The sequence below is a fragment of the Drosophila nasuta genome, chromosome 2R (genome assembly GCF_023558535.2).
Source record: "Drosophila nasuta strain 15112-1781.00 chromosome 2R, ASM2355853v1, whole genome shotgun sequence".
Lineage (NCBI taxonomy): Eukaryota > Metazoa > Arthropoda > Insecta > Diptera > Drosophilidae > Drosophila > Drosophila nasuta.
The window spans coordinates 538,729-566,292 of NC_083456.1; the positions used below are offsets into that span (position 1 = coordinate 538,729).

General features: G+C 36.3%; 3 protein-coding genes and 1 long non-coding RNA gene across 9 annotated transcripts; 2 read left to right on the top strand and 2 right to left on the bottom strand.

Annotated features, from left to right (window-relative positions):
- Nucleotides 1–1,851: 1,851 nt before the first annotated feature.
- LOC132784579 (protein NATD1) lies at nt 1,852–3,190 on the top strand. Of its 2 annotated transcripts, none has more exons than XM_060790282.1 (3): nt 1,852–1,956; nt 2,016–2,337; nt 3,021–3,190. In XM_060790282.1, the coding sequence occupies exons 1-3, from the start codon at nt 1,931–1,933 to the stop codon at nt 3,132–3,134; spliced, it is 462 nt and encodes a 153-aa protein (XP_060646265.1). In that variant the 5' UTR covers nt 1,852–1,930; the 3' UTR covers nt 3,135–3,190. The 2 variants fall into 2 exon arrangements, with proteins under 2 accessions (XP_060646265.1, XP_060646264.1); XM_060790281.1 differs by having other exon boundaries at nt 1,886–1,900.
- On the bottom strand, nt 2,160–3,021 carry LOC132784580 (uncharacterized). Its single transcript, XR_009632260.1, has 2 exons — nt 2,917–3,021; nt 2,160–2,858 (listed from the first exon to the last, which is right to left on the bottom strand). It is a non-coding gene; the product is annotated as an uncharacterized LOC132784580 (long non-coding RNA).
- On the top strand, nt 3,180–27,564 carry LOC132784576 (tetratricopeptide repeat protein 21B-like). 5 transcript variants are annotated; one of them, XM_060790275.1, is made up of 6 exons: nt 3,180–4,724; nt 4,980–5,582; nt 5,895–6,036; nt 6,103–6,352; nt 6,413–6,610; nt 11,013–11,158. In XM_060790275.1, the coding sequence occupies exons 1-6, from the start codon at nt 3,180–3,182 to the stop codon at nt 11,101–11,103; spliced, it is 2,829 nt and encodes a 942-aa protein (XP_060646258.1). In that variant the 3' UTR covers nt 11,104–11,158. The 5 variants fall into 5 exon arrangements, with proteins under 5 accessions (XP_060646258.1, XP_060646260.1, XP_060646262.1 ...); XM_060790276.1 differs by lacking the exon at nt 11,013–11,158 and adding exons at nt 25,197–25,437; nt 25,984–27,564 and having other exon boundaries at nt 3,294–5,582; XM_060790278.1 differs by lacking the exons at nt 5,895–6,036; nt 11,013–11,158 and adding exons at nt 25,197–25,437; nt 25,984–27,564 and having other exon boundaries at nt 3,294–5,582.
- On the bottom strand, nt 8,402–9,577 carry LOC132784577 (survival of motor neuron-related-splicing factor 30). Its single transcript, XM_060790280.1, has 3 exons — nt 9,465–9,577; nt 8,772–9,190; nt 8,402–8,706 (listed from the first exon to the last, which is right to left on the bottom strand). Exons 1-3 carry the CDS (start codon nt 9,504–9,506, stop codon nt 8,436–8,438), a joined length of 732 nt encoding a protein of 243 aa, XP_060646263.1. The 5' UTR covers nt 9,507–9,577; the 3' UTR covers nt 8,402–8,435.

Consider the following 27,564-nt stretch of genomic DNA (forward strand, 5'->3'; position numbering starts at 1 on the left):
TATCTCGCATGGATTTCTTGTTAAATGCTGTTAGCGAAATGAATGGATAAGTTAATTTATAATTTTTGCAGACTTCTGTGATTAAATGGCATAGCGGCAAGTAACACGCAAGATCCTTTATCAAAAAGAAAATTTTCTAAAATTTTGTGTTTTTTTTATGTTGAACCAGAGGCACAATTTATCACGCTCACCAATAAAGCCGTACGACCGCAATTTGAATGAAATGATATAATACACTTGGCCCTCGCTTAACACGGGGGTTACGTTCCTAGAAATCCTCGTGTTAAACGAAATCGTGTTAAGCGAAACATGGATTTAGTACAAAATAAGGGGTTACGTTTGCAAAATTCAAAATTGGCAGCAAAAAAATTTTTTAATTTTTCAAATTTGGTCTGTTTTTATTAAAGTTTTATACATTTGTTCAAAATTAGCCAAAAGTTATTATGCATATGCCTTTAATAATTGCATAACATTCATATTTTAAAATTAAAATTTGCTATTAAATCAAACAAGTAAGAAAGTTATAGTCGAGTGTGCTCGACTGTGAGATACCCGCTACCCATTTTTAATAAAGGTAAAATATTGCGGTATTTTTTTTTTCAAAATATACCGAAAATACTAAAAATATACAAAATGGTATGTTTGGTGTATAGATATAGTGCACCATTCAAAATATACCATAGACGGACCAGATTGGCGGCCAAAGCAACTAAGAGCTAGGGCTCTAAGTAGGCGTTTTTGTCCATACAAAAGTATTTCTTTAATACTTCCACAATTTTTATCTGATCGCAACCAAATTTTCATAACTACTATAGTAATTATTGTATATACCAAAATTCGCAACTCTAGCTTTAAAATTACGCTTGTTATTAGATTTTTTTGATTTGCGGGGGCGGAAGTGGGCGTGGCAAAATTTGAAACAAACTTGATCTGCGTGCAAACATAACAAATGTTGTCGAAAAAAAATTATAGCTCTATCTCGGACAGACGGACATGGCTAGATCGTCTCGGCTGTTGACGCTGATCAAGAATTTTTATACTTTATAGGGTCGGAGACGCCTCGCTTTACCTGTTACATACATTTCCTGCCGGCACAGAGTTATAATACCCTTCTACCCTATGGGTACCGGGTATAAAAAGTTGCTTCTTCTAATTAACTATCAGGTTAAAACTTATAGAAATCTAAAAATGTTAAAAAGTAAAGAGATTCATTAATATTCATATCAATTTGAAATATTTTTGATGGCATTTATAGTTTAAGCCAGTTTGTTTCAACATGTTTTCTCTTTTGGTGGATCCTTATCAAAAAATCCTGTAAGAACGAGGTATTTAGCGTGTTAAAAGAAGAATGGGAGCAAATTTGTAACCGTGTAAGGCCGAGTTCGTGCTAAAAGAGTCCGTGTTAAGCGAGGGCTAAGTGTACAATACAATTTAAAGGTGAATAACTATAAATTGTAGTTGTCAATACAGTCTTTTTCTATAAAAAATTAAGTTAAAAATACTTGTATAATGAAAAGGACGGCATTAAATTTGTTGAAGTTGTTTTATAAAAATTAATTTATTTAATTTAATTATTTAAGTGCTAAAATTTTATAAAAGAAATTGTTGAAATCTCCAGAATTTAATCCATTAAAAAGGTGGCATCCCCTTTTTTTGTGGGAAACAGCAAATTGCCGTTCAACTAATTTATTTTAAGAAAGCTTCAAATCTTTATATGCAAAAGAGACAAAAAATCATCTCAAAAATATTAATATCGCTTATTTTTGCAAAAAAAATATAGCAATGATAATATTTTTTAAGATGAAAAATATCGGTATATCGATATTTTGTTATTTTTCTGACATCCCTAGTTTATAATGCTTTTAATTAGATCGAAAAAACATATTTACAGCTCTTTTAAGTATATGTCAAAATAAATATTAACAGTCATATGTACAGTACAGATATACAGTACAAGTATATAATATTAAAAAAATATAAATATTTTTAACAGCTAATATGAATTCGATTTCAAGGGTTATCAACTGCGGCATTAAATGTCTAGGACGCTATTCTATTATTGGAGCAATTCGTGAGCCGGAATTTTGTCGTAGAACTCAAAATTTTTGTGTTTTCCAAAGAGTGAACGTGTTGGTCTCCTATGCAATTTTGCCAACCCCACGAAGATGGATGGGAACTACTTTTAAAATAAAACATGATGATAGCAGGTTTTATATTGAAACTAAAGAAGGTGTTGCTCAGTTGAAGTATGACATTAACGATGGAATCATGCACATTAAGCATACTGGTGTTCCTACAGCTTTGGGTGGACACGGCATAGGCAAGCTATTAGCTAAGGTATTTGCTTACCTAGTGATTAGTAGTATAATTTGTGTGTTCTATGTACATATATATTTAACTGTTGCCAATAGCAACTTACAAAATACAATCCGGTTGCGAGGCAAAGCAACATACATATATGTATGTACATATGTATGTGAACATTTAATTTCGCGTACAAACACATTTTTGAGCAACACTATTCAGTCTTTATTTTGAGGTGCTACGGAAATCAACTGCCCTTGAATATCATCAAAGGAATATTGTTTAAAAAGCTGGTACTACATTCTTATATATATGTTAATGTACATAATGTACATGTATGTACATACGTAAATTTAAAACGTCAACGTTAACACTCAGAAAACACTAAATATGTATATGCAAACAAAAATTTTTTTTTTAACCATAATTATCGTCAACATGCACAATTATTCTAGTCATATGCAAACAATAATTCATGTTAATATTGCAATTGGGGATTTTCAAATCCGTTGTAGGGAATAACGGTATCCATGGCCTTCTCAGGCGCGTTCTATCTAATTAAAAATATATTAACAAAAGACAAAGTTTATTTCAAGGCGATTTCATATTTACCAACTTATTTATTGGCTAATGACAATATTTATCTACATAATTAAATGTTTTGTTAGGCAGATAAATTCATTTATTTTCATATTCCTATTATAATTTCTTTTTAGGCCGCATTGGATTATGGTGTACAAAGCGGTCTCATTCTCAAGGTATCGTGCGGTTTTGTGAAGAATTACGTTGAAGTTTACGAACCGCAGTTCCTGAAATATATTATGCATTAACAGCTGTAATTCTGTTCTTTTAAATAAAGAATATAATCATCAAGTATGGACTCGAACGACTACACAAGCTTAATATTTTATTATGGCAGATTGCGTTATTACAACTCGATGCAAAAAATTGCATTAGATGGGTTGGCCAAGTTTCCGATGCAATCCGAGTTTCGACTATTTAACGGAATTGCACTAGCAATTGGTAATCGAATGCAAGAATGCATTCGAGAATTAAACCCTTTGAAAAATGAAGCGGAATTGGGATTGGCTGCCACAGTGGCACTAATACACGCTCATAAAAATTGTCACGTAATAGATCGAGACGCACTACAGGTACTAGAAACTCGAATTGGCGACAGAGTTAGTCTGAAAAACTCAAGTAATGCTCAATCATACTACTATGCAGCTGTTTTTTATTACTTGATTGATGATTTGAAGACTGCTATGGAACATATCGAAATTGTTATGAAAATGAAAGACAATACTTACGATGACGCATTGATATTGAGAATATGGTGTCAGCTTTCTTTAAGTTTCGACCAGTCGGCAGCTAATAGCAAAATCCAAAACACGCTGGAAATGTGTATTGCTCGAAGCAATGGAAAAAATATTGATGCATCCTTAGCACTTGTTCGATATTATCAAAACACTCGCAAGTTTAAGGAAGCACTTTCAGTCATTGAGAAGCTAAGCATTCGATTGCCTGAGATAAATATTCTACTTATTGAGAAAATGAATTTGCATTTAGCAGCCCTGGACTGGGACCAATCGATGGATACTTCAATGCGCGTCATTAATTTAGAGCCTTATAATATTGCTGCTTTACTTACTAAAGGCGTACTGCACATAATTCGCGAGAGTAATATCAAAGCAGGGGCAACATCACTGCAGCAACTCCTCGCATCTGTGGATCGCAACGAGCCTGGAAATCACACACTACTTCTGGAAATATGCCAACTATTCTCAAGAATTTGTTCGCGAAACTTTGATGTGCTTCAAATAACTCACTTATGTGTGGAAAAAATGAATCAACAGAATCCTGCCGATGTATTCATTTTAACTGAATTAGGATACCAGGAGTTGCTTTTAAACAAAATTGTTAATGCAGAATTGACATTCCGCTCGGCTTGCGATGTTAATAGTAGAAACTTTGAAGCATTTTGTGGTCTAACTTTGTGCAAACTGAAGGCACAAATGAATGCGGAAAACAGGCAGCAGATACGTCAGCAATTGGCATTTCTTATGAAGCTCGCCGAATACAAACCTAACCCTTTGGTTCTGTATATGTCTGCTTTACTGGCTGAAACTGATAATATTAAAGAGCAACAATTGTCACCAGTGCAAATACTCGAGGAAGCTATAGAATTACATTTCCGAAAACTTGAATCGTTTTCGTTTGGTATTGATTACATCCGCCACATGAATCCGGAATTTATGCTAGACTTATGCAAGACGTTCATTGGACACACGCCCCCTCTCTTGCAGAAAGCCTACTTTGAGATCAACCTAAGTATGGGGCAGCAGTCAATGCACATTACGATTAAAGACACTCTGAACATACTGGAAAGCATACTTCAAATTTGCCCTGGACACCAAGGAGTATGCATTTGTATTATTTTAACTATCCCAATTGGTGAACAGAAATTATTTTTTAAAGGGATCGATATTTATTGTTACTGCACTTTATAAATTACAATCGGTTCAATTCTTCCAAAAAATTTTATTAGACATTTTGTCTATGTTACTCTTTCCATGTATTTATTCGAGTCACACATATCCCTTCATCAGCTTTAATCATTTATTTAATGACAATATTTTATTTGCACCATTTGTAATAATACATTTTCTAAACAGGCGATGTTTATGCGTGGAAATATTTACTTCATATGCGGCGAGTATTCGAAAGCCGTGTCACAGCTGCGAAGTGTACTTAACGTCGTTGGAGAGAAATATACTGATGCTTATTTGCTTCTAGCTCAGATACTAGTAGAGAAAAAACAATATACTAAAGCGTTCGAATATTTAGAGCTTGCGTTGGTTCATAAATTTACAGTGCGCGACATGCCTATGTATCATCTACTTAAAGGCATAATATATAAAAATCAAAATAATATTTTGGAAGCACATCAGAGCTTTCTGTTAGCGATGCAGTTAGCTGGTGGCGGGGTAAAAACGGAAATTCAACCTCTAGATTATAGCCTTGATAAAAGGTTAACTATCTCAGATAAAATGACTTTGTATATCGAGCTAATCTATATTCTTCGTGAAATGCCTGATTCACAGGGCATTTACGAAAGTGAGCGCATTTTACAAACTGCACTTGAAGAATTTAAAGGATCTGTTGAAATGGGTCGATTGGTTATTGCCCATTCGAAACTTAAGATTGAGAAAAGTGATATATCAACGGCAATAGATCTGCTTTCCTCAATTAAGCCAGATCAAACATATTACGTACAGGTATGTATATGTGTACATATATATAATGCAACATAGTGTGCACAACATTTTTTTGATTATCTTTTTCTTAAATGTTATTTTGTATATGCGCTTGAATTTAAATTCGCACTAAAAGTTTGATTGCACTGTTAAAAAAAAAACGTCATATTTTTTGATAAATATGTATTTAGAAATGCTTCCTTCTTTTATTGAAGTTATAACAATTTTTTTTTATTTATTTAATTTCATCAAATTTAACGATTGGATGATAATTCGAAGTGTATTGTAAAAATGGTAAAACAAAATAAAAATGTATTTTTCTGAAATTTAAAGGCTCGGATACAATTGGCTAATATTTACCTGCAGCATCAAAAGAATCGCTGTGGTTTCGCAAAGTGTTTTAAAGACTTAGTCGAAATTCGTCCTGAACCCCAAAACTTCTTGATGCTAGGGGAGGCGTGCCTATCTATTCAAGGTTGGACTTTAATTAAAAAAATTTATAATTGATACATGTGTATTTTTATGCTTGATTTTATTTTAGAGACTACCACGGCTATTTGTGCGTACCGAAATGCATATAAGATGAGTCCATCAAATGCTGTATTGGCTAGAGAATTAGGTCGAGCATATGTTAAAAGTCATCATTATGCTAAAGCTTTAAAATATTACCACGAAGTAATACAAAACCCCGATTGCTCTGCATTAAAATTAGACTTAGCCGAATTGTTTTTAAAATTGAAGCACTATCAAAACTCAGTTAATATATTATCGGAGACAGATGGCCATAAAATGTATGTACATATATAAGAAAAAAAAAATTTTAAGAAAAATTAATTTGTTACTTTTTTTAGAAATGATGACAGCTTGACAGAGCTCCAACTAAGAACCAAGAGACTTTTATTACTGGCTCGTGTCCATGAGAAGTCTGGAAATGTTTCCGAGTCTTTGAAAGCATTAGATCGAGCTCGCGATAACCAAGTTATAATTCAAAAGCGTTGCGCTATTGATCAGTCTGAGAGTTTACATGAGCAACACAAAATATTGTCGAAGTAAGTAGTTTTTTTTATAAAATAAACAATACAGAAAGCTATAGTTGAGTGTGCTCGACTGTGAGATACCCGCTATCCATTTTGAATAAAAGCAAAATATTGCGGTGCTATTTTTAAAATATACCGAAAATGGTACAAAAATACTACAAATATACCAATTGGTATATGGTATATCGATATAGTTCAACATTCAAAATATACCAAAGACGGCACAATATACAAGATTGTCATCCAAAGCAACTAAGAACCCTAGTAAGTAGGCGTTTTCCCCATACAAAAGTATTTCTTTAATAACTTCCACAATTTTAATCTTATCGCAACCAAATTTTCAAGAATCATAACTACTATTGTTAGCTTTAAAATTACGCTTGTTATTCTATTTTTGATGTTTTGCGGGGGCGGAAGTGGGCGTGGCAAAAACTTGAAAATTATAGCTCTATCTCTTATAGTCTCTGAGATCTAGGTGTTCATACAGACATGGCTAGATCGCGTCGGCTGTTGATGCTGATCAAGAATATATATACTTTATAGGGTCGGAGATGCCTCCTTCTACCTACATTTCTATCTACATTTCCTGCCGGCACAAAGTTATAATACCCTTCTACCCTATGGGTAGCGGGTATAAGAACAAGAACTCGAGGATGCTCCATTCTGAAATACCCATTTTAATAAAAAAAAAAAACTGCGTTATTATTCTAAAGATATACATACCAATTTAATATACCGAACAAATACTAAAATATCCCGAAGATATATGCCAGAACAGGGCAGCTAAGACTTGACTAGCATATTTTCCTTCCATAAATAATGGTTTTTTAAATAACTGTTACAATTTGTATCTGATCGTTTTTAAAATTTCATGAATCATAAACTTTAATTATGACTGTATGTGTCAAAAATCATAACCTACCTTGAAAATTACTCTTTCTAATCGAAAGAAAGAATCAAAATCGTGGCAGAAATTTAAGACACACATGATCTGCGTGCAAAAATAACAAGTGCTGTCTCTTATAGACTCTGAGATTCAGTGTTGCATACGGATAGTATATTTTGTATTATATAGAATCGGAGTTGACTCCGCTGGTTGCTGGCGGCACAAAGTTATAATACCCTTCTACTCCTATAGGAAGCGGGCTTTTTGATGGAAAAATCAGCAATCATCATGAATCTTTAAGAACAATTGTAATATCAAAGTTTAAAACGTAATTTCTTTCCAGTCTACAAAAAAGTGCATAGTAAAACCTGGTTCAAAAACAAAAGTGAAAACTTTTAAAACCATAACGAATATAAAAACTTGTAAAAAAAAAAAAATAGTAAAGAAGTTTCATAATCATAAGCATATGACCATATGTTCGATACACTTCACAATTCAAAGTCGAGGAAAAGGGGATTGGGATTTTGGCGCGCGTGTTGAAGAGGCAGACGAATTATAAATTGGTAGAATAAACATTATAAAGGCAAAGGCCTTTGATGGCATCACGAATAGATTTAACATACTTACCTACTGGCCGTAATATTTATATTCTTCAGTTAAAGTACAAACCATAGCAGCTTGTATTTTGGACAGTGTTTTTAGAAAAATATAGTTTTAACACTGTTTTAAATACATACCATAATACATACATGTACTTTCGGATAAAGTAAGATAAGATAATAGGTAACTTGGACAACTATAATGCTGTTTTTTTACACCCGATACTAATGTTTACGACATCGTCGTAAAATTGCAAGATGTAAAAATACATTCAATAATACCTTCAGATGTGTTATATACATAAGTACAACAAAATATTTTGAGAAATCTATGCCTTTTGTTTTTATTATATTACAAGCCCTTACGATACTTTTCACCTATGGTAAAGTCAGTCATACCTTTTCCTGCCGTACCACATGTGCCAATGCCCACTCTTCCACTAACGTTGTCGGGAGAGGCAAATATGCTGTTGACTTTCATGCCTGCTTTCTTTTGATTTTTCGTTGTAAAGTTAAGCCATTTATTTTTATCTGATTCACGCTCTTCTTCCAAGTCTTTGAAGCGTTGTTGTTTCTTTTGTTTGCGTTTTTTTAAATATTCCTTTTGGTTTGGTCGATGTCGTCTATGGAATTTGATAAATTATATTAACTGTTATGTACTAACAGAATTGGATATAAATTTTCTTACTTATTTGACGGAAATACTTCATTGCGGGTAGTACGTTCTCGCAACTCCTTAAGCGTTGTTGTAGAACGGTTCTGATAAGCATCAAAAATAACGCTGACCTCGCCCTTGCCAGTTATACCTTCGATGGTGGCATCGTAATATTGACCATCTTCTGTCCATTTGGCTTGGCATTTGTCTCCAATCTTCCAAACTTTGACGGATGTCACCAATTTCTCAGCCTCTAAAAGAGCAGCTTCAATATCATCAAAGTAATTTGCGGACGCCGATTTTGATGAAGATGGCTCTACGTACGATGATTTACGTTGTTCTTCCAATTGTGTTTTTATTAAATCTCGAGTCAATTTTATTACTTCTTCGAGGTCGTCCTTTAGTTTTAAAAGTTCCTCATTACACGGGTCTGTTTGCAAAGCAGCTTCAACCTTTTAAAGGCAAAAATAAACAGCAATTTGTAAATTTATGTTGGTAAAGAATGCGTAATTAAATCACACACTTCTTGTAGTCAGATATTTAAGTATGTACATTGAGCGAAGTACATTAGAATTGCATTAAATATCCCAAATTTAAATTGTCTTGTTAATTGTAAACAGTGGGTTTAAATCCTGCATGCATTATATGGATTGTTTTCTGTACACACACCGACGTCGACAATATTAATTGCATTTCGCGCGTTAGGCCGTGTGTTTTTAAACTTACTTGTTGCAGCTGGCATTTATAATTCTGTAGATCGTCCGCCATTTCTATATTTGTATTTTCAGATACTGAATTAAAAAATGTTGGCTCTTTGTTTGTTAGTGATGACAAATCACTAAAAGCATCGGTTGCCTTTAATAATATTCGTCTATCGATAATATCGATTTCTTCTGTGCAACTGTTTCAGTATGGAAGCCGTAGTTATGACTTTTTGTGCACTAATAGCCTTTTTCCACTGCCACACAGTTCTTTTACGTTTCGAACTGACTTTTATGGGTTTAATCAAGATAGGATTGAATCGGTGCAGAAACAATTCTTATTGTTTGCTCTTCGTAGTTTAAATTGGAATCCTAATATTAGATTACCACCGTATCGCAGTAGACTTTTATTACTAAACCTTCCTTCTCTTTCTGACCGTAGAACTATGCAAGGTGCTGTTTTTATACAGAGACTAATTAATGATGAAATAGACTCTTTGGAGCTGTTAAGTCAAATTAGTTTTGCAGTTCCTGTCGGGATCACTAGGAATTTTCTTCCGCTTCTCATGTCACGTAGATCTCTAACTTTGCTTGCCATAATCCCTTCCGTATTCTGTGTGTGAACTATAATAATCTCAATAACGTAGTTTGCTCTAGTAAATTTATTCCTTTGCTTAAAACCTTATTATTAGCTTATTTATCGAGTATTTAATTGTTATTTATCTTATACATATATTCTAACATATTTTTAATCTAATTTAATTAGCTGTCCAGCGTCTTTTAATATTTATTCGCGGTTTTCGTTTAATGCATGCTGTTGGCGCATTTGATGTACATTAGTTAAGATAATGAAGTTGTCAAATGAAGTTATTAGAATTAGGGCGAAGCGAGTTAAGTTAGGCTTAATGTAACTTAGCATAGAATTATAAACATAGTTGAAATTGAGAACTCTACAGCGCGTCATCATTTTACTCCGTTTTCGTTTTCGTCGCCTAACAACAACAATTAGGTCCAGTCTCTTTGTTCGCGAATAAAGCGGAAAATATAATATTGCAAAAACTCTTGTAATTTTTCACATGCTGTTCACAAATTTATTTTGTTTTGTCTTCGCGTCAACAAGCCTGTGCTTGGTATCGCTGGGCCACTTGATGGTACTGCCGTTAGTACGTCAACGTCCAAATAACGTCAAATAATATGGGGCGAACGTAACGTAATTATAATTATAATTATAATTATTATTATTATTATTATTATTATTATTATTATTATTATATATTATATATATATATATTATTATTATTATTATTATTATTATTATTATTATTATTATTATTATTATTATTATTATTATTATTATTATTATTATTATTATTATTATTATTATTATTTTCATATTATTATTTTTATTTTTATTAAATAATTGACTACATTCTTTCTGATTAGTGATAATTTCATGATTTTATGAGACAATCTCATATCGATTTTGGCCTTTCATGTTAGTGCATTACTTCTTAAAAATATTCTTAAAAATTGTTTCGCTTCGTTATATGTACTAATCGCAACCAAAATTCAGCTCTTTCTCTTACAGACAGAAAGACACCAGGGTCCACGGTTTCTCAAAACAACATTTGCTATTGTCCCCCGCAGATCAATATATTTTTTAACACGTCTTCTCAAATTATATAAAATAAGAAAGCGAATAATCTCAGGTCGGGTTGAACTTAGACCATACAATATTAATTACAGGTTTTATAATTAAATAAATGTAAAGATATTGTAAAGCTCTCTTAATTTATCAGTCCTTCTTATGATGGTTTTGTTGGCCACTGCAGTTTGATTTGATACATCGTCTCACCATTAGAACTTGAATCGCCATCGCACAGTGGTTGCGCCCATAGGCCATATCGAAAATTCGACTTGAAAATAATTAGCCAAATTGTAAAGAATTTGTCTCTAAATTGTCCACATTTTGTCATTGCAAACGAGTTTTTTCCGGAATTCTAACGGAACATGCTAAAAATAGAATGCAAAGTGTGAACACGTCTTCAATTTTGCTGCTGCAGCGGCGCTTAGTGAGCTTTTCTTCAAAACAAAAGTGAAGTTTAAAGTGGTCGGACGTTCGCAAAAATTCACCAAATTTAATTATTTAAAATGCATTTTAAAGTTGAAGGTATTAACTTTAATAATTTGGTTTTATGAAATTTATCTGACTAATTAAATTTTATTTGTGTATTTTATAGCGATTAACCTTTTTTTGTCTATTTTGTGAACGTCTTTTTCATGTTTAGTTAAAGTTTTAGTTGTGATCCCACAAAATTCCACAAATAGAATGTATGTTATTGTGTTCGTCTGACTTTTAGGGTACTGTATGCCTAAAATCAGCTGCAGAAATTTGCCGATGTTAATATAATCGGAAAAATACTGATGCCATCTAGCGTTTGCCAAGGGAAGTTTTTTCTTTATTGTGCTTTTGTTTTGTCCTCGTCGCTCGTGTTTGTAATGTTTTTTTTAAATTTTTTTATTTATTTATTTCATTCAAATTCACTTTTTAGTTAATCTTGCTCTTGTTTCAATTGGAGAATTATCGGAAGAAGCTGCAGAGTCGCGAAACAAAGAAACTATATAGAAAGCAGACCTCACGAAAAATATCTCGAATTGCCACAAATACGGATTTAATTAATAGACTACTTTTGTCTTCTGATCCTTTTAATACAGAAGTAAGGAAATTACCTTGCAAATTTAAATCCAATTTAATGATATCAACGTTAGATTTGCTAGAAGAATTTGATTGACTGTTTTGTTTTTCTATGTTTTTTGATTTCATTGATGTTTTCTTATTTTTTTTAAATTTATTTGTTATGGCCCCTAATTTGTTTACAAAATTGTCTAATTATTAATGTATTTGAATATTACTTGAAACTAGTACTTGGACTACTATTTGGACTATATTTGGCAAGCATATATAAAACTGGTCCAAGCATACAATCTGTACGTTTGGTTTACTTATCTTGAAAAACAAAAAAGTTTTTCATACTACATACTTATTTCTATCCTATCGTTCCTATGGTAGCTATATGATATAGACGTACGATATGGCCAATTTTTTTACTATGCATTAAAATATTTTTTTAGAATTTTGGAAAAAATTTCACATTGATATCTCAAGGGAAAGTATTTATGACCGCGGCTCCATACAAGCCCAACCACTGTGCATCGGTTGTGAATATTAATGTTTTAAACAGTAAAAACATATGGGTAATTCCATGGCGGAATTTGTCCCGTGCGAGACTCTTTACATCGAAAATAACATAAACTGAAACAATTTTGAAAATAGGAAAAGTTTATTTTTATAGCTCTAGATAAGTACTTTAATTAGAGCTAAGAACGGTTTTGAAATTTTCTTTCTATTTTGTTTTCTGTTGTGATAATTGCAAAAATTAACCAATTCGTACGCAAATCCAAAAAATGAACGAAATTATATATTTTATCGGAAAACAGATTAAGTTCCTAAAATCAATCTTAGCTCTAAATATAGTGCTTGTCTAAATCTTTAAGAATAACATTAACTTATTTTTAAAATTGTTTCAGTTTATGTTATTTTCACTGCAGTGCACTGTAAAAAGTCTCGCACGGGACAAATTTCGCCATTGAATTACCCATATGTATTTGAAGTGAAATGCGTGGTTTTTATTTGCTACTCTAAAAAGGTCTATAGCTCAACCATCTAATATAAACTATTCAATATATATGCATTAAAAACTCGTTTTTTCTTCACATACTTCCATGTATTTGAAATATAAGGATCCACTATTCTTTATAAATAGTGGTTGAAGTTTGTTTATATTCTGACCACCTGTTTTACATTAAAATGGTGACACTCAGTTGGAAGCAGCAAAATGTGACAGGCTATTAATTATTATTAAGTTTTGCTTTTACTGATAACGGTTAGTTGGCGTTTCAAAATCACATTCAATTATAGCTTTTTTACCGGTTTTAATTGAATTTATATAAATAATTTAATTTGACTTCCAAATTGTTTTTCTTATTAATTGGTCATTTCCGCTAGTTGACTTTCAGTCAAATACTAAACTGACAATTGTGAAGAAAAGACACAAACTTTGATAAAAATAAAAAACTTAACAATCGCAGACAAAATTTTCATAGCAGTAAAGTTTTAAAATTTATTTTTAATCCGGCTCTCAAACTAGGGTGTCGAGTCATTGGAACCCCATTTATCATAAGACTGACAGAATCAAAACGATCATATTTCGATCAACACCATGATTCATTTCACATAAAGACGTATGAAAATTTTAATGATGCTATTATATTAACAAGTACGTTACATTTATAAGTACTATCATAACATAATCAATATAATATCATAAAATTGTTATGTTATTATTATTAGAAAAAGTCAACTAGGGTTGAAAATTGTAGAAATTTGTTAGATGTTTTCGTAGTTCCAGAAATGTGACTGATGAGCTTTCTATGAGCAGTTATTTTGTGTGGATTACTCAAGATGAGGTGCCATAGCTCGGACATCTCTTACAGAATTTCCTGCTTTGTAAGCCCAAAATGCATATGGTTTTTTTCTCAGGTTGATAAACCGCTATAGAGCCGGGATGAACGATGAAAAGAAGAGTTGTCCACGCATTTTTTTGTGAAACAAACAAACTTGCAAATGCAGAACCTTTGTTCCCTGGCCTGACTTGACCCAATATGAACGATGTTAATGGAATAAGTTCTCATCCTAATTAATTTTTCTTCATTAAGAAAGAGAAGAATCCAGAAATATTTTTTTGTGCGTAACAAGTGCTACTAATTAAAGATCGATAGATTTAGTAACCGCATATGAAATGCTGATACGAAAAAATTCCTCAATCGTTTTTTTTTTAATTTATCAATCTTCTGCTTCTCTTCACTTTGCCGTTATGAGTGCGGAATAATAGGTTTTCTATTTTTTCGCTTGTGGAACTGCAGATTTGGTATCATATATTCCAATATCGGAGTATCGATTCAAAATTTATTTATTTTATTTATTTTGCACCTCCGTTTTTTATATGGAGTTACACTTTTAAAAAAAGAATAAAAGTTGAAAATTATGATTTCATAGTTATTTTAAAATCGATTGAAAATACCTATTACCAGCTGAGTTCATAAAGTTAAGAAATTATTTTGTTGAAGCGTGTGATGTTTTCCCCTTCTTAAAAAATAAACACAATTAATTATCAAAAATTAAATTTCTCATGACTCATTTATAGTAAAGCATTGACATGTAGGTCATGCTCTTCTTTTACTTCTTTGCTTGTTTAGTTTACTGCCAACTTTTTTTTTTAATTTTTGTGTTGCCACATAATCTAAATTTTAACAATGTTTAATAATTGTTTTTAAAACACTTGTGATCTGAATTCGGATACACAAAAAGTGGCATCACACTAAATCAAAATCAGCATCAAAACGTTGAAGTGTTTTTGGAAATTATAAATTAGATTAAAATTAGTAAAAAATATTAAACCTTTATAAATAAAATAAATTTTTCTTTTATTATTTTTAAAAAATGTTAACTACGTTCAATAATTTTTTTAAATCACATGTGATTTGAATTCGGATACAAAAAAGTGGCATCACAGGTCAAGCGATTTACAAAAATCTTAATTTTAATAATTTACTTCACAGAATACACAGTTTAATCACAAATTGAACACTTTTTATGAATCAACAACATTTTTAGATAAAAGTGAAGTTTACATGTTTTTTTTTTTGCAAAATTATTATTATATGGCCATGACAACGATAAACATCGTCCACGCAGATTGGACCAAAGATTTTGCGAAGAATTTTTCTCTCGAACACTCCAAGAGCAGCTGCATCTGACTGCGTCACTGTCCAGCACTCCGCACCATATAGGAGTACTGGAAGAATGAGCGTCTTGTAGAGTGTGGTTTTTGTGCGTCGAGAGAGAGCTCTACTATTGAACTGCCTACTGAGCCCAAAGTAACACCTGTTGGCAAGTGTTATTCTCCGCTTAATCTTCAGACTGACATAATTTGTGCTTGTTATAGCAGTGCCTAGGTAGATAAACGCCTTGACGGATCCAAAGCTATAGTTCTCTGCAGTCAGCTGAGAATCAAGTCGCCGCGATTCTCTGCTAGAGCACACCATAAACTTTGTTTTCTCCATATTCACTGCTAGTCCTACTTTCCTGTGACATCACGCTTGGTGCGACCAATGATATCAATATCACCAGCGTAACCAAGGAGCTGGACACATCTGTTGGTTAATATTGTGCCCGTCCGATGCACACCAGCCTTTCTTATAATACTCTCCATTAAAATATTGAAGAGTATACAAGACAGCGATCACCTTGTCTGAGGCCACATTTGGTAGTAAAGGTTTCGGTGTTGCTCAATGTCATTCTGCAAAGTCTAGTCAGCTTTGCTGGTATACCAAGCTCAGACATGGCGGCATATAGGCGATCTCGCCGGGGGCTATCAAATGCGGCGAGTCGACGAAGAGATGGTACGTGTCGATCTGGTTTTCGTAAGACTTCACCAGGATTTGGCGCAAGGTGAAAATCTGGTCAACAGTGGACTTGCCAGGCCTGAACCCGCACTGATAAGGTCCAATCAGTGCTTCAGCATGGGGTTTCAGTCTTTCACACAATAGGACCTTGTATGCAACTGGAAGAAGACTAATTCCGCGGTAGTTGGTGCGCACCGTGGCATCACCCTTCTTCAGGATGGGACAGATCATGCTGAGGTTTCAATCTTCGGGCATGCTCTCCGTGAGCCATATCTTACTGATTAGTTGGTGCATGCTCCCTACCAACATATCACCAGCTGCCTTAAACAATTCAGCCGGCAGGCCGTCAGCACCTGCAGACTTGTTGTTTTTAAGCCGTTATTGCATCCTTGTCTTCGATATGACTTGGGATTGGCACTTTAATATCAGTGCCATAGATTTGGGTTCGTGGATCATAGTCTTCAGAGTCTGTGCTTGAGCCAGATAACAGACTCGAGAAGTGATCCCTCAGTAGACCTGTAGACATCCACAATAGCTCATGTCGCCCCAGCCTGCAGTATTCTTTTGTAGGCGGCGTCCTTTGCAGCTGTTGCGTCATCACACTCCTGATCATACCATGGATTCCTTGTTAGAGGACGCTGGAATCCAAGCACTTCTTCTGCCGAAGCTCGCAGGGAGTGAGATATGAGCGCCCACATATCGCTTATGTCTTCAGGTATTAAAGGTGCTCGGCTTAATAGCCCCGAGACGTGAGTGGAGAATGCATTCAATCCTGTTGTGATTGCAGTTTTCCGTTGTCCAGCCGTCTTAACGCACTTCGACGTGCAATCTTCGACACACATAGCCGTGTGCAAATCTTAGCTGCAACAAGATAATGGTAGGAGTCCATGTTGGGACCCCGACAGGATCGCATGTCGAGTATATTAGATGCGTGCATTGCATCGATCACAACATGATCGATCTGATTTCTGGTCAGTCGATCGGGAGAGAGCCAAGATACCTTATGGATGTCCAAATGACGGAATCCAGTACTACGAACTACCATATTATGCGCAGCCTATTAATCTGAGACCATTGCTCGAGGTGGTCTCATGTAGACTAAATCGCCCGACGGTGGCACCAAAGATGTTTTCTCGTCCTACCTAGGCATTAAAATCCTCGAGGAGAATTTTAATGTCGTGGGAAGGACAGCGGCCATAAGCTCGGTCGAGCTCCGCATAGAAAGCGTCCTTGGTGGCATCGTCCTTTTCCTTCGTTGGGGTATGTGCGCATATCAGGCTGATGTTAAAGAATTTGGCAGTAATTTGGATCGTTGCAATTCTCTCGTTTGTTGGCCGAAAGTGAGAGACTCGGCGCCGCAGCCTGGCACCTACAACGAAACCACAACCAAATTCATGCCGTTCTGGATGGCAGCTGTAGTAAATGTCACAGTTCTTCTTTATGCAGCCTTGTCCTATCCATCGCACTTCCTGGATAGCAGTGATGTCAGCCCTACATTTGTTGAGGGTATCTGCTAGTTGTTGAGCAGCACCAGGTCTGTACAATGTTCGCACGTTCCAGGTGTATACTCTCAAATCATTGTCCTTTTTACGCTTGCTATGGTCGTCAACGTTAGAGCAGTTCCTTTCCGAGGCTTCTCTTGCTTCCTTCACTGAAATTTTGTTTTACATGGGTGGATTCTCTCGTTGCGCGCTTTAGTTTGCCACTCAACGGCTGTCGAGTGACAATCCAGGGAGAACCACGTGGAGGTAGTGCGTCGGCTTGAAGAAAGCAGTTACAGGAATCATGCTGGCATTCACCAAGTTGAATGCAATTAGACACTTTGACCTGTATGCCATTCTATTTTTGGCAAAATAGTCAATGTTTTTGATACCACCGTAAAACGGGGCACCTGTTTCACGTACAAGTGAAATTGAAGTAAAATTCGAGTGAAACTGTTTTCTGTGGCACCCCTGTATTGTTGTTATTATAATATTAAAATATAAAAATGTCAAAAATAATGTTATATTTTTGCCAACAACACTGACAAAATTCAAGAGATTCCAAAATCACAATCACTTGTGCCCGATGGTTGGTGTTATAAAAACTGGGTCTGCATCATATAAATTTCTATTAAGTTTAACCTTCCGCCGGATCATTCCTTAAGCGACTGTATTTAAGAGAGGAATGGCTAATTGAGCTGCATTATTGATCACGCGGCAGTGATTTTGAAAAAGTGGTCGAAATTTGATAAATATTGTGGTATATTTATTGGAAAAAGTGCGAAATCGATGGAAATTAGCTGATTATTTCTCCTTAAAATTAATTAACATTGGTATGCACTTCTTTAAAAAAAACCAAAGTTGACAAATGAAAGGAAGTAGCCAAAGGTATAAGAAAATGTTTAAAGAAAATAGTCGATCAATTTGATCACTTTGTACAGAAATATGATCGTTGCAGATAAGTAGAGCCAATTGATGAATAATAACTACAATTTATATAAACTTATACACTACTTTTACTTTATACTTTTTGAATGTTGTCAGTGGCGCATAATTTGTTAAATTAACAGAACCAAGTGAGTTTTTAGATGATAGAAGAACCAAGCCAGGGAGGGAATAGCGTGTGCGGTGAAATTGTGGCAGTACAACCGCGCGGTTTCACTTGCTCCGTAAGCCTCCTTTCTTCTCGCCCTTACCTGGCATTTACAGTCGAGTCCACAATTGCAAGCACAGCGATATTGTGGTAGTGCGATTAGCCTTCGCACTAAATATTGGTTCCCATTATTGTATCATATCATTTCCCCTGTTGCGCGGTACTCAGACATAATCACGGCCATAAGAATAAATATGTAGTCCCAAATCTAGTAAAACTTGAATTGTAGGGTACAAATATCTTCAGATTTTTGTTTTTTACAAATATTACAATCGAGTATGTACAGTTTCAACGTTTTAAATAAAGTTGGCAATTTGCTTAAGGTTTTTTATCAAAACCTTTATAAGCACAAGCATGCGTTTCTTCTGTAATTATTTCTTGGCCGTTTCATACGCTGCTCAGTGTTGGCTAGGTGCATTATAGTTACTTATGCAAGGCTATTCTGCGAATATGCGGTTTTGGGAAAGTCTAGCGTTAATTTACATTTGAGAGAGGCTTAAAGAATATAATTGATTGATTGGGTCGGTCTCTTTTGTCAATTTTTCTTAAGCATTTTCAAATTGCACACAAAATTAATGGTGGAAACATATGCATAATAAATAAATATAATATATTGTACTTACTATGCAATCCAATTCGTTAATGTTGTGAAAACTTCGAAGCTGCCTCAACTTATGTATATTTAGACTGAAGGCTGCATCTAAAATTGAGCAATTTAGAACTTCGCCAGGTATTGGCCACAGCCGCAGCTAGCACAGTCGTATTTGTATGCATAAACTTTATAGTGTACCAGAATTTATTTGTAAAATAAAGGAATTCTTTCAAAATTGTTAATTTTTCAATTGTGTCTAATTCTATAATAAGGTGTTTTGGCTTTTACCACACACTTCCTGCATATGCAGCTACCGCGTAGAAAAGGCAGATTCACGCCAATTGATATAGTTCTGAAAGTTCAAGAGCAGGTCTGATAACATTAGTAGATTTTACACAAAGAGTTACGACGTTTGACGTTTTTAATATGAAGATTTTGTATTGGAAATAAGTTCTAACGGTAATTCTGGAGTTTGTACTTGAAGAGCTTTCAATCAGCACATTATCATGGAGTCACATAATACATGGCGCTTTGTAGCCGAATTGTAGGAAACACCGGTTTGTAGTTTCTTCGACTGCAGGTTCGTTGCATTTTCGACATTGATCGCTATTTGTGGTGCCCAGCTATTCAGGATGTACAGCAAACTTTAAAGTGCATAAAAGCATAAACAAGCAATGCACATTAGGATGAAATGCCTTTATTTTGGGCAAAACCTAAAAAGTTCATGTTAATATATCAATAATGATACAATTATTTCAAGCTTAGAAAAGTCCCTAGACATCGAAAATATTTAATTGGTATTTTATTGTGGAGCCCTCGACTTGCACCAGCCGTTTAAAGTCAGCTGTTCTTGCCACGTGGTGCGTGCAAGCTTGCTGACTAGTCAAGTTTCTTAATTTTGGCGTTGTCGTATTTTTAAACAGTTTGACCAATTAACATACCTTAAATTGGAAAATGTTCTGCATGGTATGTAGAAAATATTTTTATAAGTATTTAATTATATGTGCTTTTGTGTTGTCATGTTTTTAATGAAATACGTAAGCAGTAGTTTTGTTGGTTCTAATAGTTTTGTTGGTTAATATTTCAATAGATGCAAGCAAGGTTTCTATTCGTCGAGGTGACTTACTTAAAATTTGGCTGGATGCAAATCGCCATGTCAACGCCTCTTTTGATTGTAATTCCAAATGATTTTCCGGAAAACGATTTAGAGGTGATTAAAAACCAAAAAATATAAAAAATAAAAACTAAAAAAAAAAAAAATTAAAAAAAAGAAATAAGAAAATGCGAAATTCACAATAATATAAGCAGCAAATTCTCCAAGTTTCAACTTTCTAGCTTGAAAATTACGGTTGTGGCCAAAATAAAGGCATTTCATCCCTAGTTTCCAGATTTCCCTTTCCCGAAATTAAATAAAAACACTCGCGTTTAATATTTTCTTAAATATATATTTAAACGTTCGGGTTGTTAACAATAAAACGTATAGAGAGGGGGTTATTGGGGGTGACCGCTATTGAGGAAACGTAGATCGATACTGGAGAGGCAAAATGCCGACGGCATTTTGCAGATCTAGCGCCGAGCCCTTGCAAAGCTCGGCTCTGAGGTTGAGAGTTTTGGGAGAGAGAAAAGTTGAGCGCACTGGATCTTGAGTGCTGCGGGTGAGCGAAAAGCATCGAGTGCTTTTTGGTCGGCGGAACGGATAGTGTGCCACACACCTACAATGCGCTTGCATCAACATTCTTCCCCCCTTGCAATATTGGGATTGCAAAGAATATCAAACTTGGGAGGATACCCGGCAGGACAATATCAGGATAGATAGAGTGGGTGATGTCTTGGAGCACAACGTCGCCGTGCAGACTCCTTCAGCGCCCACGTGAGTGATGAAGAGGCCCAAGGCCCCTGGCATCGACTCGCTGATGCGGCTTACGGGACAACACGGATCCAACTCACGCTTCGAAAGCCGCTGTCCCCATGTGTAGCCTGACCGCCGCGGTGGGGAGTATGCTCACTCCTTTGCACTGGAAAGTGCCGTCTGGGGGAGCTAGGCACGGGCCTGGTGCGTGGGTGAGTGGGCCTGTGGATGCCGGCCTGGGAAACGTTGACACGGGACGTCCTTGGTGGTTCTTCTCTGGAGGGTGCCGGGTGGTCGCGTCGGCTCCTGGGCTAGCGCGAGGTTGTGCCGGGAGGCACGGAAACCCCGCGCGGAGTGACCGGTGCCATCGGTGTAGAGGAAGACTTCGTCTCCGTCCGGGATCGTTCGACGGACTGTCGAGCTGAAAGAGGTTCGGAGGGGGTCCTGTCACAGGACCAATCGTATAGGTTCGTTCGACGGACAGTCGAGCCGAAGGTGTCGAAACAGATTTTAAATTGGGGCCTAACACAGGCTTGCGTGTAGAGGATCGTTCGACGGACAGTCGAACCGAAGAAGGATCAGAGTGGGATCCCGTCACAGGACCATTCGAAGCTGAAATAGATGTAGAGGAGGGTCCTGTCACAAGACCATTCTTAGGGGTTTGTTCGACGGACAGTCGAGCCGAAAAAACTGAAATAGATTTGGAGGGGGTCCTGTCACAGGACCGATCGTAGAAGTTCGATCGACGGACAGTCGAGACGAAAAGGACGAGATGGACTTAGAAATGGATTCCGACACTGGACCGGTCAGGATCCAACCGAAAATGGTCTCTTGACCAATGAGGGTCCCACAAACGTTCGGACGAGAGCCGCCGAGAAGAACGGATGGGAGGATATCCGCGCCTAAAAGCACGTCTATCTGCGAACTCTCATAGAACTTGGGGTCGGCCAGCGGGATGCTTGGCAGATTGTCGAGGATGGTTTGTGGGACAGAGCATGAGGGCAGTTTTCCTGCTAATTGAGGAAGGACGAAAGCCGACGCCTCAATCTGCAGATCGGGTCGCAACGGGGAGCCAATTAGGAATTGGCAATGCTTTTGGGGCTGGACTGCTACAACTTGAGTCAGCCCAGAGACGTGGGCTTGAACGGATGTGTATGGCATCCTCAAGCGCTTAAACAATCGTTCAGAAATGAAGGTGATCCACAAAAAGAGTTGACCTGCCTGGAGACGGGGGCCTTCTTGGGTGAGGCTCTTGGAACCGTCGGAGCGTTCGTGCTGGATGACACCTCCGCTATCGCTTCTAGGGTGCGATGGCGCTCTAGAAGAAAAGCGTTCATGTCAACCCACTTTGGAATATCGCTCTTGTTTTGGATTGACTGTTCCCAAAGAGAAAGGGTCAACTTGGGGAGCCTCGAAGAACACAAGAAAACCAGGATGCAATCCCAATTCTCTACGTTGATCTTCGAGTGCTCTAAGGCTGTCAGACACCCTTGAATAGTGCTCTGCAGCTCCTGAATAGAGGAACCCGACTTTTGCCCAATGGCGGGCAAATTGAACAAAATTCTCAGCTGACTGTTTACGAGCAACCGTTTGTTCTCGAAACGCTCAGTCAAGCTGGACCAAGCAGACTGAAACCCTTCATTTGTCAAAGGAGACTTTGAAACAATTGAATGGGCTTCACCGCTGGTCTTGGAGTTGAGATAGAAAAGTTTCTCAACTTCCGACAGTCTCGGGTTCTGGATGTAGAGAGCCGTGAATAAATCCCGGAAGGTGGGCCAGCGAGTGTTATCGCCTCCGAAAACTTCGGTGTCGCACGGAGGTAATCGACACCCTGTGGGCATGAATTGCACATCTTGTGGTTGTACGGGTGTACGGGGGGTGAGCGCCTGGGATGCGTTGGCTATTTGCTCACCTAACTGAGCTGCACACTGCTCGTAGACAGCATAGAAGTACTCGTATTTGGCCTGAACAGTAGGGAGCTCTTCTGTGGTCATCTCCTCAGACATGACGCAAGAGCAAGCCTCATACTCATTCTCGACCTTTTCCCATAAGGAACGCATCTGGTCCCTTCGGACTTGGCACGTATACAGGGATGGGCTATCAGCCGAAGGATTGTTGACTCTCGCCGCAAAGTGACTGATACGATCAGTCGCGGCGATGAATTTCGTCAACGCCGTGTCTACTTTGTTTTGTGCCATCGGTTTTGTTTTGTGGATCGGGACGGAAGGAACCTTGGTCTTAGGATCGGATGAAGGCTGTGTGACCAAGATCAGCGGCTTGGATTTGACTGCAAGCCTGGTGCCAGAAGCGGGCGAAACGCTAGCTGACCATGCGGGGACCTCTCTTTTCGATTGCGAATGAATCGGCGAAGGCTGGATGCACGAAGAGCCGACTCCTTCCTGGATTTTGGTAAAGGGGGGCTTATCGAGGTTCTAGCGGCGCTAGTAGAGGGCACGGACAGTCGAGTTTTACTTTTATCGGGTTTGCCCGATGACATGCTACGCAAAGAGGATGAAAACTAACTGGGCGCTCTTACAGTCCGACAAGGATACGGACTGTATACTAATTTTTCTCAGAAGCGAAAAATCAAGAAAATATAAAAAGAAAATACCAAATAGAAATTGGTTTTTTGCCTGAAATCGACCCAGATAGTGAAAAGAATACGGAAAGAGTGTAGCAAACAAACAATAAAAAATACCGAAAAATACTGAAAAAAATACCAAATACAGTGCTGCGGTATTTTACACCTCGATGGATACGGATTGTAGCGGACACAGACGACGAAAGCAAAAGGACGGGGCGGGGGAAATTTTCCGCAACAACAAAGGATGTTCGTCGAAAAAAGAGACAACAACAAAAAAAAAACAATCGTACAAAAAAATACCAGAGAGCAAGACGCTGGAAAAGACAAAAATGTGTATAAATGTATGAGTATTTAAACGACAATTGTTTGGATTGCTGTTGGATTGGAAAAACAAATAAAAATAAATTATATTATGTGGTTATGATAATGTGTGTGTATGTGTGTGTGTATGTCTGTGTATGTTTGAACACTGGCTGGAGTAACGCCCATACACAGACAATCGAGCTGAGAGTTGCTCTTAAAGTACACACACCGAATATTCACTTGGAAAATTAAAAGGGTAGGGTATGTCGAGTGCGACTACCACTGCCCTGCCAATCTATTACATTACTCGCAGAACTACTTGCAGTATGTGCGTATGTACATATGTATGTATGTCTGCACTGCGCTGTCAAACGTTTGAGCAGGCGAAGTGCACGTATGTTTGTATTCGGAGAGAGAGAGCAAGCGCTGCTACAAGCCGGTGCGCTCATACGTTAATTACACCTAGATTAATAGTTAATTAATTGTCTTAATAGTTCAGCGATTGCATTTAAATTTATTTTGTGAGTTATTGATATTCTGTTCGGCTGTGTAACTTAGGAATTAATAATTACAAAAGGTCATCGTAGATATGATGACAGCTTGTATGTCAACAAAGATAGTTATTGAGTTATAACTGTTAGGTGGCGCAGCTATGAATATGTTTTGAATCGCCTTTTAGGCCAAGTAATCGCATTGTTGCACTTTTATTATAATTGGACTCTCGTTATCATTGAATGAAATGCAGCTTCATAATAATAATGGGGCTCAAGTGTTCAATTGGTATTATAAACTGTTTATTTTGATTATTTTAGAGACCATTTTAGAATTTTTACAGCCACATAGTAACACGCGTTTAACAGCGAAATTTAAGAACCTTTAAATTTTTGATTTTGGTAGATTTTGGTATTAATTAATAAAAATAGTTTAGCTGATGAAGAAATTGTTCTATTTATATGGGCCGTGTTTATTGGTTTACTCTAGACTTTCTTAGTCAATATAACATATGTCTCAAACTGAATATTTGTTATTTGTAGCTATTAGTACTAACAGTTTCATTTGCCTTTAGAATTTATTGTATACATTTTTTACCCCGGTTCCACGATTCCTTATGTATCACATGAAAATTATTATTTCTACAATAACGGTTTTACGATTGAAATGAGAACAAAAGATTAATGGTGTTAGAGAACTATCGATGTGAATGTTGCTTACTTAAATTGTTTTATCATGACTACAATTATTTCTTAAAATTATTGTCTTTTCTTTTCAGAATATGCTTACTTGTGGCGCAGCAAGCAATTCTTATAAAAAACAACGAATTGGCTTTGACCAATTTTAAGGAGTGCATTAAGTACACACCAAACGATATTGACATATTAGTATCTCTTGCAAAACTTCAAATGAAACTCAAGGAAATGAACTTATGTCAAAATACTTGCATGCAGATCCTGCAAATTAATGCTAATAATGAATCTGCATCATTACTAATGGCGGACTTATCATTTCGAAAGGTTTGTTTTGTTCGTTATCATTTTAAGCATTATACAAATTTTTGAAAAAGCGAAAAAGCGTTTAGAAAATTCGAAATCATGTGTTTTATACGGACAGACGGACATGGCTAGATCGTCTCGGCTGTTGATATAAAAAGGATATAAAAAGGAAAGGACAAGAAATGTTGGTCACTCATAATATTCATTGCGTATTTAAAATAAAATAAATTTGTATACAAATATTTTTTTTGTGGTAACCCAATTGAATATCGTGTCATGACATGCCCATGGTTGCCGGACAGTCCAGTAGTTCACTGGATGACTTGTCATACCAGGCAGTGTGTCCGCCAGCGTGACTGCTGCACACGGCCTTTATTGAGGAAAATAGGCGTTAGGGAAATTGGGCGTTGAGTCACGCTGGCGGAGAATGTCTGGCGTGACATGTCATTCAACGGTCTACTGGAATATCCGGCTGTCACGGTCTTGGCATGACACCAGTTTTTTCACTCATTTACTTTTATATGTATGTACATATGTATATGTAATGCATGTTTTATATTATTTCAGATGGAATTCGAGAATGCTGCGTATCATTTCTCTCAACTATTGATATTGCAACCGTGTAACTGGACAGCATTAACGCGACTTATTGAGGTTATGCGGCGTTTTGGCACTTTGCTGGAAAGTTTACCGTTCTTACAGCGAGCAGCACAAGCTTCTGAGCAGTACAAAAACTCATTGGAACTTAACTATTGTAACGGGTTATTTGAATGGTATAATGGCAGCCTTAATAGTGCGTTGCGCTATTTTAATTTATCGCGTAGGGATCCTGTTTGGGGTTTGCAATCTAAACTAAATATGATCGATATATGCCTTAATCCTGATGGCGAAACACCGAATTCAAATGATATTTTTGAAGCTGGTGACAGCGGAGAGTTTAATGAATCTCGGTTAATTGCTCTGCGCACCGCAGAGCGTTTAATTAAGGAAATGGATCCTAAACCTGGAGAAAATTTTGAAAATGCTATAACTTATCGTGTTCTTTGGAATTTTCTTCAAATAGCTTCCAAGCAAAAATTCCAAATTGAAACAGCCTTGAAAGATCTTACAGAACTTAGTCAGACGGACGGCAATCCGTTAATGGTAATAGTTGTTTATGGCATAGCGTTGGCTTTAGTTCAATTAAAACAAATTCAACGAGCAAAAAATCACCTAAAACGCATAGCTCGCTTAAGTTGGAGCTATGAAGACGCCGAATATTTGGAGCGAAGCTGGTTGCTGTTAGCTGACATCTATATTCATGCCAATAAGTTGGAAGTTGCGGAATCACTCGTGGACCGAGTCCTAGAATATAATAAATCCTGCACAAAAGCTTACGAATTGGCGGGATATATTGCAGAAAAAAATCAATCATATAATAACGCAATCAAGTATTATGAAAATGCCTGGAAAAGTTGTGGGCGCTCCAAGCCACATATCGGCTATAAATTAGCTTTGAGCAATATGAAAAAGAAAGAATATACAAATGCAGTTAATATATGTCAGCAAGTTTTAAAAATTTACCCAGACTATACAATAATTCGCAAAGATATTCTTGAAAAATGTCGAAACAATGTAAGATCTTAAATTAATATTTATTATTATTTTTTTTTAACTTTGGAACACGTGACATCGATCAAGTTGTCCGATTAAGCTCACGCATTATTAAAATTGTTCATCGGTCAAATCATTGAGTTGATATACAATATAAGTAATTATTTTTAACGTATTTAGTAATATAGTATTTAGTAATATACAGCTAGTCAGCACCTTGACATCGTGGGGACAATGGCCCCAATATGGTCGCACCAGCAAATAACAACTATCAATTGTGCTGCGTCAGCATAAATTAAGTCACCAGGTCTCTGGGAACAGCGATCACCACCTTACAAAAGACGAATTATCTTAGGACTTAAATTCAAGCACCCAAAACCCTTAACGACATCCGTTGCGTCAGCAGAGGTTTTTTAATTATAAATTAAAATTTCCTAAGTTAGTTCTAATTAGATTCGATAAAAAACAGACGTCTTTTTTTTATAAAAAAAATTCTTTGTTTTTGGTAGGCATAAAAACTTTGTATCTTTACTGTTTGCACTGATTATAAATTAA

Bases quoted from the DNA above. Each gene is read 5' to 3' on its own strand.
- LOC132784576 (XM_060790275.1), top strand. From the start codon at position 3,180: ATGGACTCGAACGACTACACAAGCTTAATATTTTATTATGGCAGATTG. The intron at 5,583-5,894 runs GTATGTATATGT...TGAAATTTAAAG, and splicing joins ATCAAACATATTACGTACAG to GCTCGGATACAATTGGCTAA. The intron at 6,353-6,412 runs GTATGTACATAT...TACTTTTTTTAG, and splicing joins GAGACAGATGGCCATAAAAT to AAATGATGACAGCTTGACAG.
- LOC132784579 (XM_060790282.1), top strand. From the start codon at position 1,931: ATGTACAGTACAGATATACAGTACAA. The intron at 1,957-2,015 runs GTATATAATATT...TTCGATTTCAAG, and splicing joins AGTACAGATATACAGTACAA to GGTTATCAACTGCGGCATTA. The intron at 2,338-3,020 runs GTATTTGCTTAC...ATTTCTTTTTAG, and splicing joins TAGGCAAGCTATTAGCTAAG to GCCGCATTGGATTATGGTGT.
- LOC132784577 (XM_060790280.1), bottom strand. From the start codon at position 9,506: ATGGCGGACGATCTACAGAATTATAAATGCCAGCTGCAACAA. The intron at 9,191-9,464 runs GTAAGTTTAAAA...TGCCTTTAAAAG, and splicing joins ATAAATGCCAGCTGCAACAA to GTTGAAGCTGCTTTGCAAAC. The intron at 8,707-8,771 runs GTAAGAAAATTT...CAAATTCCATAG, and splicing joins GAAGTATTTCCGTCAAATAA to ACGACATCGACCAAACCAAA.